Below are 17,315 nucleotides of genomic sequence, written 5' to 3'. Positions count from 1 at the left end.
CAAGGGTTGAAGAATGAGTATTCAGGGGGTCATGCACGTTCTCCAAGATGGAGACTGCAGTACCAAACTATGTGGATCTTCAAGGGCTGAAGTTGTGTAAAAATATTAATGGCAATAAATGCCCATTGTCAAAGCTGAATTCAAACATTATTTCATAAGTCAGTATCTGCATGATCTTTACAAATTACATTGAGATTCCATGAATGCTGATATTTGAACTAACACAGAGAAATGACATTCCTACACAAGTAAGTATTTGAAAACCATCTTTTTACAAAAAATAAAATGCAAGTACATGAAAAACTGTTTGAATTAATTCAAAAGTCAAATAGAGTAAACCTTAAATGCTTCATTAAGCCCTGGCATTTGATACAGGTAGAGTTAGCATAAGCAGTGCAACTACAAAATTATATTCCTTTTAAAATTGGAAATACACAATGCAAATACATGGAATATTGTTTGAGCTCATTCACAGATGGTATTAGTTATAGTAAATCCTAAATTAAATTTTAAAATATTTCCTGACATTGCCACTGCCCATTTTCAGATGAAAAGAGGTATTTGAAACAGACAAGGGCAACCTATCTTAAAAAAAATGTCTCCCAACTACAACTTTATGACTTTTTATTTTCTTCAGATATGAAGGTACCTAAAAGGAATAAACCTTGTGTTTGTATTTTGCTGAATTAATCATTAAATGACAATCTAGCGTTTACCAGAATAGTTTCACATTAGCTATGATAGGAAGCTACTGACATACTTGATCATCTTCTTCTCTTCTACAAAATAGAAACTTTGATCACAGCAACGACTGTTCTCCTCCCCATTTTGCATGTTTACCTGTTGACACTCAACCATTTCCAAACCGCCCAGACTTTTTTCCACTATTCATTCTGCCAACTCCAACACAATTATCTTGCAGTCGCCCAGTTCTCTTCAATATGCACTGTATTGATTGATACTTGTCCTGAGCAAAGCTCTGTCTTACAACAGGAAAAAGACAGCAGCTCTTGATTTGAGATAAACTTTTATGTGAAACCTGACATTTACACTCATGTTTTCTAAGACAGTCTTCCACATCACCTTCTGAGCAAGATCCTCTAAGAAAGCAGGATTTGTGAGCTATCATTTGTGATCCATATCTCTATCATATCTCGTCAGCCATTTCTCCAGAGCATTGTGTGTTCCTCTACTCAAAGGAATGCCAAAGCCCATTTTTGGGGTGTCAGGCTTTTCTCATGGTGTGTACACACATTACCCAAGCCACAGCTTCAAGCAAGCACACAGCCAGTAACTTGTTTCCCAGAAAGCCTCAGACTTCACCATTCTAGATTAACACCACAATACACTATCCAAAGTTCAGCTAGCTAGATATCAGATTACATCACCAAGAATCTCAATTCCACTGCCACCAAGTTGAAATTAAATGTACAATGAATAACGTGTTGAAAAACTGCACCAAGACTCCCTACATTGAAGAAGGTTCCCACCCACAATGTAGCAAAGAAGGTCCTTCCCAGTGAAGGACCAGCATATTTATAAGGGTCACCATTAACTCAGTACACCGTTCTAATTTTTCAGGGCCATATTTAGATTTTAGGTCTACAGGACTGGTTCTCAAAAAACGTGTCCAGTAGGATTCGAACAATATTGATAATTATCCTAAATGCCTACCTCATGATATAAGGCAGCACCTGAAGAATTCACATGCTGAACAGAGGACTATAACAGCCTGAAAATTTATCTGAAAGAAAATCAAAGTTTCAAAACTCAAACCTTGTAAAAATAACTTCTGAAAATACTCAGTGTCCCTTTTTCTCAAGGAAAGGGGGGGTGGTCTCTTCATGTTGTCTGAGGAAGAGCAAGCAAAAACCCAAGCTACTGCATTTCCTAACTTTGGTGTTACATGATGGAGGTAGGAGTTGCACAGCTACATATAGGGAGAGCTTGAATTTTCTGGATCTAACACTAATCTTTATTTTGTGTGTCAAATCATCTTAAGTCTTTCTTACTCTTCTGCAATATCTTCCGTCTCAGAAATAACAAATCCTTTCAGCTGTATATTTGAAGCTGGAATGACCAAATGAGTATTCTGCTAGCTCACTTGAGATCAGTCAACATCTTTTGAAGTCCCTCAGGCTACTCACTAGGGCACACTACAGATGACAAATGAAATCTGTCTTTGATAGGTACCTTTTACTTTCATAATACACCATAAATTCTCCCCAGTTAAACTACTGCTCTTGTGACACTTGCAAGAAATCATAAGCCCTTGTGGAATACTCAGAAGAAGCAGAATTAGAAAGGAACTTGGGAAAGCATCTAAACTAGGCATCCTACTCCAATGATTGTGATACTGGTGACTTGTATAACGGACCAAAACAGGTAGAAGGAAAGCAATCAATATTCTGTATCAAACTCAGGTAACAGCAAATGTAAACCACCTTCTGCTGCAAAGGAGCATTCACAACAGCCATGCCTGCTCTAAGCAGGGCCTCATCAGTAGGCATCCCATAATCTTCCTTGACAGACTAACAAAATCGCTCTCCTAAGGAGTGCCATCAACAACCTCTCCAAATCACTTACACTTTTTATTTTACCCAAAGATAACTCTCTCAGACTGATTATTTTTTCCCAAGCAAAGTGACAAGAATGCAACGAAATCCTCATGCATGTTCAGAGCTTCATTGAGAGTTCCTTTACAAACTTCCAAAATTGTTATCATTGAATTCTTTTGCTTACCAAAGGCGCAGTAGCAACAGAATCTCATCTCTGCAGACTAACGTTAGCAACGTGAGCACACACTGCAGGAACAGCCAGTCACAGAGAGCAGCAGCTCACAAAACTTAGGGAAAATACCACTCCCAGACACATATGGAGGGGAAGAACAGGTCTCTAAACAGTCTGTCCAGCAAAGCACCTCCTTACATACCCTCAGTGAGAAATTGATTTATGTTTGGAGGCACAAAGATCTATTCAAACTAGCTACTATTTTTTATTTAACTCAGAAACCAAAGGAGAACATGGTGCAGTAGAATGAAACACCCAATATATATAGTTAAATTGACAAGAATTTTGTACCACAGCTCCTAATGTTGAATTTAGACAAACTGCCCGAAATATAAACTCTCCTACAGAGAAACATTAATTCTAGATTGCAATATTCACTCACAGAGAACAGAAAGATAGGAAATCTATGGTACCGAGTGAGTTTCCAACACAAATGATGCTTAACACAAATGATTAGAAACACCCTGAAACACAAGCAAGAAAAAAAAATCACCAAAAAAACCCCAAACAAAAAACACCAAACCACAAAACAAAACCTTCCTAATAACATCTATGCAGTAAGATCTTCTGTAATTTTATAAGGAAGATCACTTTTACTAGCTATTATACTTGGATGAGAGATGTTTACTATTTAAGATGGGTGAATTACTAAACTGAACATACCAAAACCATCAAAGATTTTAACAAGACACAACGTAGCAGAACGCAGACATTTTAAAGTTATAAAAGCATGTCGTCTTGGAAAAGCAAGGAGTATCTGCTTTTACTACCTGCTCCAGATTTACCTTTAGTGTATGTTTCACACCAGCTTAAACACAGCTGGTGACTTTGCCTACACATTTCAGCTATAATTATCTTCCACAATATTACAAACTAGTGTAAAATATAACACATACAGAGGCTTAAAATAGTGTTAATATGTATATTTTGTATTTTATCACATTAGAGACTATCACTTTCCAGAAAAACATCTTTATATTTGCTATAAGAGCAGACAGAACGATGGTTTTGTCATTAGGCATCAAACATTTGGCAGTACATCAATAATTCTCTTTAATTTGCTTTACCCTCAGAAGCTGGTGTGAGCTGTTGGGCCCTGCAGTGTGCTTCAATAATAGTGCATTAAATAGAAAGTATCTATGCCTCAGTAACCATTCTGAAAGCTGTTTTTGAGTGGCCAGAAATCAGCTATTTGGATTCCCTACAGAGTCTTGGCCTCAAAAAGAATCAAATCATTTGTAATGCAAATAATCCACCATCTCTAGAACACCACTCTAACAGCAAATTACTAGTGGTATGAAATCTACAGGCACAACAAACCACCAAAATATTGACATAAAACCTTTAGTGTTGCTAAAATATGTTAACACATACAAAAATATAAAGTTTGAGTAAAAAAATCCTAAACCACTAACAATCTTGACACCACCATTCCGCAAAATACTACATAGGCCCAACCTTGATAATACAGTAATATCTGCTTTCTTACTAAAAAGCTGCTATTGCACATATTAAAATCCAAGTTAAAATACCTAAAACTATAGGACGTGCCCAATAATTGTGTGCCATAAAATGTGCTATTGTTTAAAACCCAGCAAATAAATACTAGAAACTAGGAACAACATGCACAACTCTGTTATTTCAATTTTAAAAGGCAATGCAAATTGCCTGTCATTAAAGGATTTTATTTTTAATTCTCACATTTTACATCTTCGGCAACAGCAATCGTGCTCATCTACTAAAATTAAGGACAAAAATAGTAAATAAAGAGAACTAATGGTATTGCAGAAATATAAAAAAAAAAAACAAACTCCTGGTTTCCTCCTACTACTTAGCCCACTACAAGTACTCCCAGGAGGGATGACAATCTCTCCTTCAGCATCTCCTCCTCTTAGTTCTCTGTAACAAGTGTCAGTTACCTTAATTCAAAGAGCATGAGAGATGATTAAGCAACAAACTTTTAAAGCATTTCAAACACTTGGTGGGGGGCAAAAAAAGGTTTTCTTAACTATAACTGCTAAGACAAGAACGTCTCATGGTTTAACACTGGGCATCCAGCAGCCCAGACTCTGTGAGTTATTCAAGCAACTGAAGCTACAGCAACCAAAGCAAGGACTTCAGCAGTTAATTTAAACCTTGACTATAAAACACAACAACACAGGCTGATTTTACTATGGTCTTTAGTGGGAACTTTATAGAAAGTTTTGTTGCCATTATCTTGACATGAAAAGATGAGCCAATTTCCAGTGATGCTGCTCTTACAAATTAAGAGTTTTGTAAAGCCCAAATAGTATAATCAGTATTGATTAAACTGAATTTCTCTGTTAATACTCTTTTGGAATCATAAGACACTGTTAAGAAATTATTCCTAGAAATGCTGGTCTCCAAGAAGCATAAAATAACACAGATGATCTAACAGTGCAATAAAAATCCTGGTCCTATCCATTTGCCTTTCAATGTGCAGCAGATGTTCCTCACATTTTACTTATTAAGGGATTTAAAAAGAACTTTAGGAATTAGTACCAGCATAAAGTAAGATATTGCATATAATTTTCATGTCTGGGCACGGGGAAAACCCAACCCAAGTAGGGAACTGTTTGCTGGCATGTGTAACAACAGCAGAGCAAAGCTCTGATCCCTGCCTGGCTGTGTGAAAGGAAACTTACAGCCCCCACCATGACTCCAAGGTGGAAGATCTGATCAGAACATATTCTTCATGCTAACAGTGTAGGTTACCCCTTCCTCTTTTTGGTTGTAAAGACCTGCATCATTTGTTACACTAGGGCTTCTCTGACACGTGAATGAGCCAATTCAATTTATAATCACAGCCATATTTTCCTCATTAAATGAGATAGGCTGAACTGATTAAAAAAAGGATGTTGATGGATGCAATGAGAAAGAAACACTGGAAATTGCCCTGACAAATTTGGAAGAAGAGGTTTGCTGATATATTAAAAGCAACCCTGGGCTAAATGATGGGCTATCTACAGCTACACTTTGCACAGCTATTTAGCATATTTTTCAATACAGTTACTAACTTGATAGCAGGACAGCACAGAAAAACCTAAATCAGAATTTACTTACAATGCTGATCACAGTCTACTCTAGCAAACACCACTTGATTCTTATCTGGATATTCTTCTTTGATTACATTAGAAGCTTCCTCAAAAATAGGATGCAGCATTTGGCTGAAGCGGCACCTGTAAATAGAACACAAAATTGTGACTTCAAAATATCACTTTGAAATATTTCAATTGACAACTACTGGAACATTTCAATCTTTGAAGGAAAAAGAAAAAAAGAAAAGCCATTGGAAAAAATCACATCTACCTGTAAGCATCCCAGTAACTGAGTGGATAAAAACCAGTTCAAAAGTAACTTGAATGAAAAAAAAGTAATTCTGAAAGAATACATAGTTCAAGATATGCTCCCCTGCTTTATCTCCCTAGGAAACACCATTAATCAATTATAAGCCTTTAGGAAATATATTCTATTCAAAAAGTATGTTGTTAATTTTTTTCTACTTGAATTACCCCATGGAAAGTGATTTTAAAAATGTAGTAAAAGTTGTTCCTTAGATTGTTGAGATTGAAATATTCACCAACACCTTCAAGAAATATCAAAGGTAATTTTCTATGGGTCAACAGTACAAGTTATAAGTATTACACATCATATTGCTGCTCAGGTTTGGCAGAATCTGAGCAGACTACCTTTACAGCAGTAAGAACAAAGAGAACCCTAAGGGTCCCTTCTTCCCATAATGTCAGATTTTGGTGCAAGTTCTCTCTTTTTGCCTACAGAAAAGGCTGTAGATTGTAAAGATGCTTCAGTGGCTTTAGGGAGTTCCGGGTACAGTAGTGCACAAGCCCATTACAAATATGTCAATAAAATTAGTTTATATTCTGTCCTTCCACACATATGGCAGATTTTTAAATTAGAGGTGCATAATGGCACTATAGAAATTTTGAGAATGGGACTTCAAGGAGTAGACTTGCAATAAACCAGCCTGCACTGAAACCCATCTTAACCATAACAGTGACAGCCTGGGGATGCAGTTATGTCTGCAACAGCAAACATGTAATTGAAGAGCGAGTCTTGCTCTCAAAATGCCAAGAGAGCTGAAGTCCACCTGACTCTGGGCAGCCCAGCTGTTTGCTACACATTAATGCAGCACGTATGTGTTACCATGTATATGCTACAATGGCTTCTTGTCCCCCATTCTTCTCCACCCTTAAAACAGAGAACTTCCATGACCAAAACTGATCTGTTCTCACTCATAAGTCAGGTTACATCACAGACTGGCAGTGTGCTATGTTGAGGCATTATTGCTGGATGCCTAAAAGTAATGATCATAATTAAGGCTGCAATGTTTTAAAACTATAGCCTATTATAATGTGAACCAAGCAAGCATAGACAGAAGGAGAAGCAATCGAGACATAAACCCAGGAAAGAATTGGTTTGAAAGCAAGAGACTACTGTACTTTCAACTAGAAAACTATAGCCAAACATGACAGTTTTCAAAAGACAGAAGCTTAAATATAAAAAAAAAAAAAAACAACAACTTGAATAACTTACCAATCAGCATAAAAATTAACTAAAGCAACATCTGCATTGTCTGAGAAGAAAGAAAAAGAAAAAGCCCAATGTCACATTGTGAGGAAAACTTCTCAGAACTTTTAGTCAAGATTATAAAAGTATGTGCAAAAACACTACAAAAGCAAATATTTCTAGATAATTTAGCATAAAGCTTAGTCGTATTGCTAGAAAGCTGTTGGGGTAAGTCTCATCTGAAATATAATCTATAACAAATGGGAAAAATATGAAAGAGGCCTTCAGTCAAGTGTTCTATTGACTTTATTGATATATAAGACCAAAAAAAGTAAATACTTAAGGCATTAAGACACACAAAGTAATTAATGACACGTGCAGGAAAAATTATTTCTGGATTTAAAATTAAGGCACTCACATCCAGTGAGTGAGTTGAACTCTAGTAGCTCTTAAGTTGAACTCTAGTAGCTCTTAAGCACTAGCTCTATTATTTGTAAGTGTTAAAAATCAGTTAAAAGCTGAAATCCCTACTGTTTAGGGTAGAAGACTGATGAACAGGCAACCCGTCTGTGCAACTTGCTCTGGTTTGTCCTTACTTGACTTATTTAACCTGGATACTATGGCAAAAGGTAGCAAAGAAATTTTCAGTCCCCAAAAATAGAAAAAATGCTAAGGAACACTAAAAAAAAAAAAAAAAAAGGCAATACTACAGGAATACATATAATGAAATAACAAAATAATGTTCTTATGCATTCCTTTTCACATATTAAAAAAAAAGATAAATTTCCTGCCCAAAAATGAAGTATTATCTTTATAGAATATAATAACTAATCATGCTTTAAATTAATTTTTAGTAGTAGTACTGACCTAGATACTGAACAAAAAATTAAATACATACTCAAACTACAGAATATCAGCCACAGCTTTATAAAGCAGAAATGCTGACCAAGCAGAAAATTGACAAAGCTACAGAGCAGTTACATGTGAAGATAAGGATGCTGAAAGCCCGGAAAAGACAACTCTTGAGTAGGCTGGAGAACACCACAGTTTGACTACAATTATGGTGTTAAGATTTTCATTATCAGCAAGGGATGCCAGTGGTGAATAGGTAAATAACAAGCACTGAAAAGTTCAAGACCCCCTCCCAACATATAAAGTATTTCTTGAAAGTAATGGGATTAATTTCAGAAGCACTTACACTTAGCATATATTCCCTTTTGTGAATTACATTGTATAAAATAATTTTATATTTTCCACTGTAGAAAAGGTATTTACAAACAGCTCTCATATCACAAAGCAGTCTCATATCATAAGGCAGGTTCTAGTCAAGACCTTATTAAAGATTTTTCACCCTGGATATATCTGAAACAATGTAATAACTTTTTCCTGCAAAGACAACCAGATACAGGCAAGTTGCATACTTCACAGAGGGAAAGGCTTCAGACAAGAAACACATATCTGTTTATTTTAAAGACTTCCATTCTGTCACCAGAATCAGGACAGTGCTTAACCTGAGAAAAGGCAGAGCTGAACAAGCAAGATACTTAAGGCTCATAACCATGGGTTTCACTTGCTGCTATTTTTTTGGGGGAAACTTTAAAATGCCCTCTAGACTAGTTTTGGTTATGCAATCAAGCATTCCCTTTTGCAAACAAGATAACAGTTATTTTCTTAAGACACTTCAAATTCTCATTGCAATACGTTAGTTCAGACAGCTAATTTCGACCACAGGCATTTAATATTTCTAAGCCAATTGCAATTCATATATTCAAAGCTAGGCTATGAATATTCACCACTGCAATATTCACACAGATAAGTAACTGCAGACATACAAGGAAAAAATTATTCGAAGTACTCACTTAAAATGTCGTCTATATTTCCACTATCTAGACTTGTTATTTCACTTCTTGCTGGATTAAAAAGCCAAGACACCTAAAAAGAGAAAGCAAACCAGTAAGGTATGTTTCAGCAGTAAAGTAGTAACTGATGTGTGATTTTTAAGTGTTGCAGTTCAAAAGAACAGTAAAAGAACTGTAATTCAGTCAATGCATTTCAGATGACTACAGTACTACAAATATACAAATAAACTACTGATATAAAATACTTTCACATTTAAAGAATAATTAGGCTTTTTAATACAATTCTCTGTTATGTAGCCAGAAATGTTACAGGTAAATTTGCACCTTTAAGAGTAACTTATATTCATAACTTAACTCTGAAGAAAGAAATCAAACCCCATTTCAGCAACCTCACACAGGTGGTCATGGAGGTTTTACCCAGAGACAAGTAATTCCTTCACAGGATTTGTCTGACAAAAATGTTTCTCATTAAGTAAAGCCTCAACTACCTGCATTTTTATTGCTGTTTTAGGAAACAATTTAAATACATCTAACTCAACTAGCTACAGTCTTTTATCTCCTTCTGTATTTCCACTTGACACTACTTCAGTCCCAGCATACAACAGACTTATCAGACTATAAAAACCAAGACACTACATCAGCAAAATCATTCAATTACAAAGCAACATTTATATTACTCTTAATGCAACTCTTATAACAATACACAATACACAATTTCTAAAATGCAGTTGAAGAAACAGGAGGCAGAGTTCTATCCCAGGTGAGAAAGGCATCACTGAATTACAATTTATTTTTGCTTTGAGAGAGACAAGCATGCAAACGTTTGAGTAGGATAATACAGATTCTTGTCCGGGGCGTGAATGTTTCCATCCTGAGTAAGGCAGTCAGAAAGTCTTCACTTTTCTAAGCACAGTCAGGGTTTGGATGCTCTGCTGTGATGACTTCATGGTTTTAATTGATTTATGTATGGTTCCTCAGCTGACAGAGGTAACAGCAAAGGAAAAGGAGGGTTTTGGGAAGAGAAGTGAGAGGAATGCACAGGTCAAGGAGTTGGGCAGAGACCAGAGATTCACAGAGACATCCCACACTGAGGTGCAGCAGCACACAACACACATGCTATTGATGTCCCCAGAGACTTATTTACCCCTTGAGGTGCAAAGAAAATTGGCCTATGGCTCAAGAGGCACCAAAGAAAAACACAGCTAAAAGCATAAAGACCATCCAAATAAAAGCACAGAGCAGCTGTATAGCAGGAACCAGTGATATAAAGTTCTCTGCATTTATGGAAGAGCTTGAGACCTATCCTGAACTTATAGTAGGACCATGACTACAAAGAACAAGCCTCCAGGATATACCTGCCTTTGACACTGTTTACAATTTATCAAAAAAACCCATTTAATGTCATACACCAAATTTCATAACATTTATTACAAGCGTATATGAAATATTTGATTGAAAAAAAATTGCCAAACTGGATCCCTGTTTTCCTTAAGATCAGCTTCAAAGATGGTAGGAAACTTCTGCAGTGAGACACTGTTAACAGCTCTAAAACTGTCACTGTAAATCACACACAGGTGAGATTTGCAGCAATCAATCATTTTCAATTCTTTCTGATTCATGGATCACTAATCAGAAAGATTACTAATGTGGATCACTAATCACCTCCCAGTGAAGATAGTGATCCTTTTGCATTTCCCATATGGAGGCCCTTGAGTAGCAGATAACTCTATCTTGCACTACAGGCTGAAAACACCGGCTGTTGGAATACTAAATATGTACCAGTGCTCCTCTCTTGGTAGTTGAATAAGATACCATTCTTAAATGCAAATCTAAGATTTGTGGTGGAGTTTGCACAGTCCTCCTGTGGCATATCAACTGCTTGAGACAAGTGTCCAAACTGTGGCTCTAAGATGACTGTAGAGAAACAAACTGAGCTGTGAGGTCCAGAGATTAAACAGGCAGTGTAACAACCCAATCTGCCAAAAAAATATCTGATTAAGCAAGCTATGCAATGCACAAGTTCCAGCAGGCCAATGTTCAGGGAGTTCCTCTGAAGATGCTGACATTGCTGACTAGAGAGCAGAAAGAAGGTAGGACTCTGCCTTTGGAGTGAGAAGCTACCTGTATGGACCCAGAGCCACACTGGCCAAATCAGAGCCAGAGAAGTGACAGCTGATTGCAACCCTTAGTGCAGATGCCTCCCCACCACCCCTTGGGTAGTGCACAGGATGACAGCTTCCATGGTGTTGCTGCGGGGAGGTTCTGGTAGCAGAAGTTATGTTTGGAGTGAGTAATGGGTCAGGTCAGCATGTGCTGGCACAGGTTTTGCTTGTACCCATGTATGGCTTTGTTGCAAATGTTAGGTTTGACCTGCCTTGAGTACAATTGAAGCAGTAGCTACAATTAACAAGAACAGCTGAAATATTGCTCTAGACAATAATGCATAGGGTATTTCAACAATAATTTTCTTGGCCATCAGCTGATCTACTGAAGGTGACTCTGCAAATTCAATGTTCTCAGGCTTTAGCTGCTTTTCAAGGCCTCAAGAATGTCTGATCACCCTGAAGACAACAGAGTTACTTAACCTGCTTGTAATCTTGGACAATCTTTGTTAACAGAGAATATCCACAAGCCTCTAGAAAGCAGGAACTTTTCAGTTGCTGCACACGAGCTCTGCATCACCATTCATACTCAAAAAGAATTTCCATTGTAGGTCTTGGTGTAACTATTTTCACAGGAGCTCAGCAGTAGCACTTCATATTGTCTAAACAAACCAAATGGGTAAGATAACAATTGCTTAAACCCTTCTGGCTTTTTCTAGTATAACTTTCCAGCAGCAAGACAAATCTTATCTAACAGGATAAGTTACACACAAATTAAACATAACATAGATAAGCGTATTATTTGCAGTCAAGAAATAGGCTCTGTCACTTAGCAGATATACTTCAATGGATCAGGAACTGTAGTCATATTTGTAGATTGCCACAATACATTTAAAACACACTTAACTTGCAATTCAAATATTTAAGTGCACCATGAAAGCACAGGACTTACTAACCAATGAGATCTCTTCTAGACTGTGCTAGGTGCAGAAAAGAAGAATTAAACTAATACTTCTTTATAGCACAAATAAATTTTGTGATTGATTTCTTAACCCTTAATGCGAAAATGTGGTGCAAGCTGCATGTACTATGACATTAACCCCAAAACAAATATTCCAAACATCTTCATGTATTGAAGGTGAAAAACAAATTAACCATATACCCTATTGTCCCTTTGTATTACAGCAGTAGAAAAATACTGAGACTAAAAACACCTTCCCCCAAAAGTTGCACAAAATCTGAGATAATTGAAATACTTTTCCTACTAGAAGTATGAAAATTTCTGTTTCATCAAATATATTCATAATCACGTTCTCAAACATTTTATACTGACTAAATAATTGTGGGAGCCAAACTTTTTATAATAAGTAGACAGACTCATGGAAAAAAAGCATTCCTTGAAGAAATGTCAATAAATATGCTAGACACTCTCCAGCTGAAGCTTTCATTAAGATATAATGTCTGTAAGGAAGAAAACACCTCCTTTTGACCTAGTAATCTTGCTGTCCCATGGGATGAAAGAGGGTTCATGATATTACTAGTATTAATTTTTATCATAAAGGAATACAAATTTGTATTTATTTTTAAGAAGCTACATACACTGTTTTGAGGATATTTTCTGACCTTTTTTGAGGCCTGTGCTTCATACCCATGAGCAGAAAACAAGACATTTTTGAGGAAATAATTTCAGAATATTAGCTACACACTTTATAACAGGTATTGAACATAAGTTCTGAAAAACATACTGGCTAAGAAAAGTATTCAGAATTTTTCACTTTTAAATGCAAACTTTACATTCCACTGTTCATAGCAGAACATATGGATGATGGTTCACATTTGTAACTGAAGTAAAAAAAAAAATAAAATTTAAACTGGCATTACAAGATAGCCACAAACTCATTGAAGAAAGCTACAAGATAGCCACAAAGTCATTGAAGAAAGCATCTTGAAAAAATAAGTCAAAAGGAAAATTGGTTACAGAAGCGCACCTGAAAACAACTCAACTTTCTGCACTTACATTGGATAAAATTAAGTATTTTTATATTTCTATTTTTAAACATTCAAACGGAAAATTTGATGGTAAAAGTAAGTAACTATGAAATAAAAATATTTTTTAAAATAGAGTAGAATATAATACAATAAATACTTGAGTGAAGCTGCTCAAGTTAGATTAGGATGCTTATAATCTACTCACAGTCATTTAACACTTCAGAAAAATGACAAAACAAATGCAGACTGAAACAAGCAAATGCAGAAAGCTTTACACACAGAATACATTGCTGGGGGGAAAAATCAGGAACTGAACAATGTGTTCACAAAGATAAAATTTAGCTCATATGGGGGAGGGAAGAAGAAGCGATGACAGACACTTTTACTCTTCTGGTCCTCAGAAATACTGTTAAATAAAGCAGGAACATCATGGCTCAGGTTCCTGGGAGTTTCTGAAGGTAACAGTGGTCATGCTTTTACTGGAAAGTTTAATTAGTACAGAAATCTTAGTGTTTCTGATCAAGATTTGGTCCTCACTTGAAGTCAGCCAATGGCTTAGAGAGCCAGTACCAGTCACTTCCAAGATTTATTCTGGTTGTTTCCAATGAAAGACCTCATAGCACTGCTAGAAAGTCACCATGATCCTCCCAAACACACCATGCAATGCCACACAAGTATCCTTACGCAAAACAAAATGCCTGGACAGAACCTATTCAACTCATACCCAACACTGAATCTCTGCCAGGCTTCACAGCACTTTCCCAAAGAGGAAATAAAAGCACATCCAGTTTCAACTCACCCTCTGCTGACAGTATTGCTGTTCAATTGCCATTCCACACATCCAATTAATAAAGCCTGCTAGTTACTCAAGAGATTTAGATCAACCTTTATCAACATTTTACCAGCACCAGTTAGTATTGTTAGTTCTTTAATTGCTAACTGGAAAGGAGAGACAGACCTATAGTTTAAAGGTATTTCTTTTTCAAGTGTATTATACTTTACATGCCACGTTCTTGCAGGAGATTTTAACAGCTTAAATGTGCATCACCTTAAAACTGAATGAAAAGGAAAAAAGAACCCAGGTCTGTCATTCTAGTTCTTTGTGCCTTTATTTTTTAATGCACATAATGAAGCAGAGGTCATCAGTTCCAAAGCAAACTATCTGTAGAATATAGAAAATGTATTCATGAAGCATTATGATTTCTAATTAGTACTACACCTGCAAAGCAATCAACAAGAGCAGCCTTCGTTTTCACTTGCCAAACTTCTCATTTACCTTTTCCTCCTGCTGGGAAATCCTAAAGGCGGACAACTAAACCATCTTTCTCCTCTAACACAAAATCATTTTACATTTGGCAACCAGGTCTAGCCCACACCTAATCCAGACTGGCATGCTGAAGTTACTAGCTGAAGTCCAAGCCCCCCAGGACGCTGCTGCTGACTGTCAGTTCCTGAGCACCTCTTTTTTTATGCACGCTGCTGATCTGCTGCTGCTCTGAGATCTGCATTAAACTCCTGGACAACAGGAAGCAGACGGGTTTACAGCCTGCTGTAGGATGATACAAATTGAAAGCAATCCCAGAAGACAGCAATGCCAAAGCTGGCTAGACATTGTAAGAGCCCCTGAATTTTGGCTTCAGAACCATCAATCAGAAACATCTTGCTGGCAGCATTCCCAGAAGTCTCATAATGAACCACAAAGTTCAGAGCAGGGAGAGGTAACAGTAAATAGAGAATGCTGAAGGAAAATAAAAAAAGAACATTATTCACCCTCTCAGTGAGAGAAGTTCAGCTCTTAGTTGTCACCACTTGATTTCAGACTGTGACCAAATATTTTCATAACTTAGTCTGACTGCTGCCATCACTGGTGAATATGCAGGGTTTTTATTGGTAATGTAACCTGCTTTCATTATAAGACTATGAGACAAAGATCTATTAGTTCAAAACTTAACTAACAATCCCTTCTCTATTACATTCAAGTTTTCTCAGTTTTTAAATGGGTAACAAGAAATCATTTTCTTATAATTTTTCACCTAAGGACTGTATCTTAAATTTAGTCAGGAAAATTTAAAATGCTCAAAAGATGCTACTTAAAACAGATTTAAAGATTGCACTTACTAATGTTCAGAAGAACAGAGAAAAAACACCAAACTAAACAGAAATACAGATAATAAATAATTAGAAAAGTAAACTTACTTCTTCAGCCTTGATAAACAGTTCACTTTTATGCTGTTTTAGCCAAACAGTGCTGTAACTGCACAGAGCTAAGTAGAGACCACCATATGAAAAAGAAGTCATGCAATTTTTTTGTCTTCCACATATCTTGTTTGCTCCCATTTTAAGTGTGTGGAAGGAATATTTGGAGTAGGTGCATATCTTATTAATACTAAAAAACTTACTTTTAAATGAAACTATTGGAAACAGAAAAATTCACAATTTACAATGCTATCTTCGAAAATCCAAATTATATTGATTTGACATGCCAAATTAGGAAAAAGAACTCGCAGCTAATGGTTCCTAATACTGAACTTAGCACACAAGCAAAGGAGTTGAAGGATTGTCTTGTTTGACTGGGAATGGCTCACAGCTGCAGAGATCTCTCAATGGCCTGATACCACAGCACCAAGGATTTCCAGAAAAACGGATAAGTTAACCTCTCAACAGTTTGTGAACTATCATTAGAAGACACAAGATGTTAATTCAAAAAGTCCATTGCAGAGATGAGAATTAAACATCCTTATCACAGCATGGAGTCCAATGCATTGCATTTTTTTCCACAAAGCTATTAGTAGCAGAACCATGCACCCAAACACAATTCTAAAGCTTAAGTCTCTGAGCACAAACCTACGGATCATGGTCTTTTACAGAAATATGTAAGCAAGGGTTCAAAAAAATGACATGAGGCGTGTCTAAAAAAATGTCACCGAGATAAGACCTGTAATTTATTTCCAGTTGAATTATTTATAACTTTCAGATATATCTCTTGGCCTTTAGGGAAAAGAGTAATCTCCAGTCAGGGTTATGATCCACTGGTTTCCTTGCCTTATACATCTGCATAGAGAGAACACAGTCCATACACCTTCAAAAGATGTAAACAGATGTCTGAACATCTGTATTAATTTGTGAATAATGTTCAGAGTGCTCCACATCTTCACAACTAGGAATCTACCTTAAAGCCTGTTTCACAGATTCAGAGCTACAAATTCAGCTCCCCAGGAAACTACTATAAACTCTGAATCTTTAGATATTTTATTTACCAAGCTGCTTCTCTTAAACAAGCAGCTAGAATTCCCCTGAAAAAGAAAGGTCACATTTGTGCAGCCCTTTAGGAAAAAACACCTCATGTTCCGATAACTCTTTCTTTTCCATTTTGCCAATTGCTCTGATTATTTGGCAACAACACAAGGATACACTTTCAAGCAGGAGTAACACACATAAAATACAAATGCAATCTCCAAAATGATTAGCACAAATTAAGCAGCTGTTGCTGTGTATGAAAGCCAGCACCCTCAAGGTCCTCAACTTGTTAAAGCATGATCCAGCCATATGAAATAAAGGGCAGCTTGGTCTTGTCAAGACTTTGGTAAGGCTGGCAGAGCAGAATAGTTTGCTGCCCCTTTTCACTAAGTCAAGGAAAAAGGCCCTGTTCTCTATTTTGGCCACTGCAACTAAATGTAAACCCACTACAAAAAAACCTTATTGTAGGCAGTTTAAATCTTGGAGACTGTGTACTTTTAACTCCATTCCTCATTACAGAAAGCAACACACTACCCTACTATTCATTATAATCTATGGGCTTTCCTGTGCTCTTTGTTGTAGTTTTTACATAGGGTCATTGCAAAACAAGAAATAAAGATTTTTTTATATAATAATACAAATGTATTTATGTTTTATTCATTCTTGGACTGGTGATGAAATGCATATTAAAATAAAACAAAAACTTTTACATCCTTCTATGGGATGAGTGGCCATGGAATTCAGAATCTCTCCTTTGAAGCATAATCTTAGAGGAAGAAACCAAAAGTAG

At 36.4% G+C, this 17,315-nt stretch overlaps 1 protein-coding gene across 2 annotated transcripts in view; it reads right to left on the bottom strand.

The window, feature by feature from the left end:
• The window catches only part of ERP44 (endoplasmic reticulum protein 44), a 47,807-nt gene that overhangs the window by 19,172 nt on the left and 11,320 nt on the right, over positions 1-17,315 (bottom strand). For both annotated transcript variants that reach the window (XM_038126233.1, XM_038126242.1), the window contains exons 2-4: positions 9,198-9,270; positions 7,366-7,405; positions 5,875-5,990 (exon numbers count right to left, since the gene is read on the bottom strand). In XM_038126233.1, the coding sequence (XP_037982161.1) occupies positions 5,875-5,990; positions 7,366-7,405; positions 9,198-9,270 (229 nt within the window). The remainder of the gene's footprint in view (positions 1-5,874; positions 5,991-7,365; positions 7,406-9,197; positions 9,271-17,315) is intronic.

Source organism: Motacilla alba, chromosome 2 (genome assembly GCF_015832195.1).
Source record: "Motacilla alba alba isolate MOTALB_02 chromosome 2, Motacilla_alba_V1.0_pri, whole genome shotgun sequence".
NCBI classification, from domain to species: domain Eukaryota; kingdom Metazoa; phylum Chordata; class Aves; order Passeriformes; family Motacillidae; genus Motacilla; species Motacilla alba.
The sequence above is the reverse complement of the archived record's forward strand: the minus strand, read 5'-3'. Positions and strand labels throughout refer to the sequence as shown.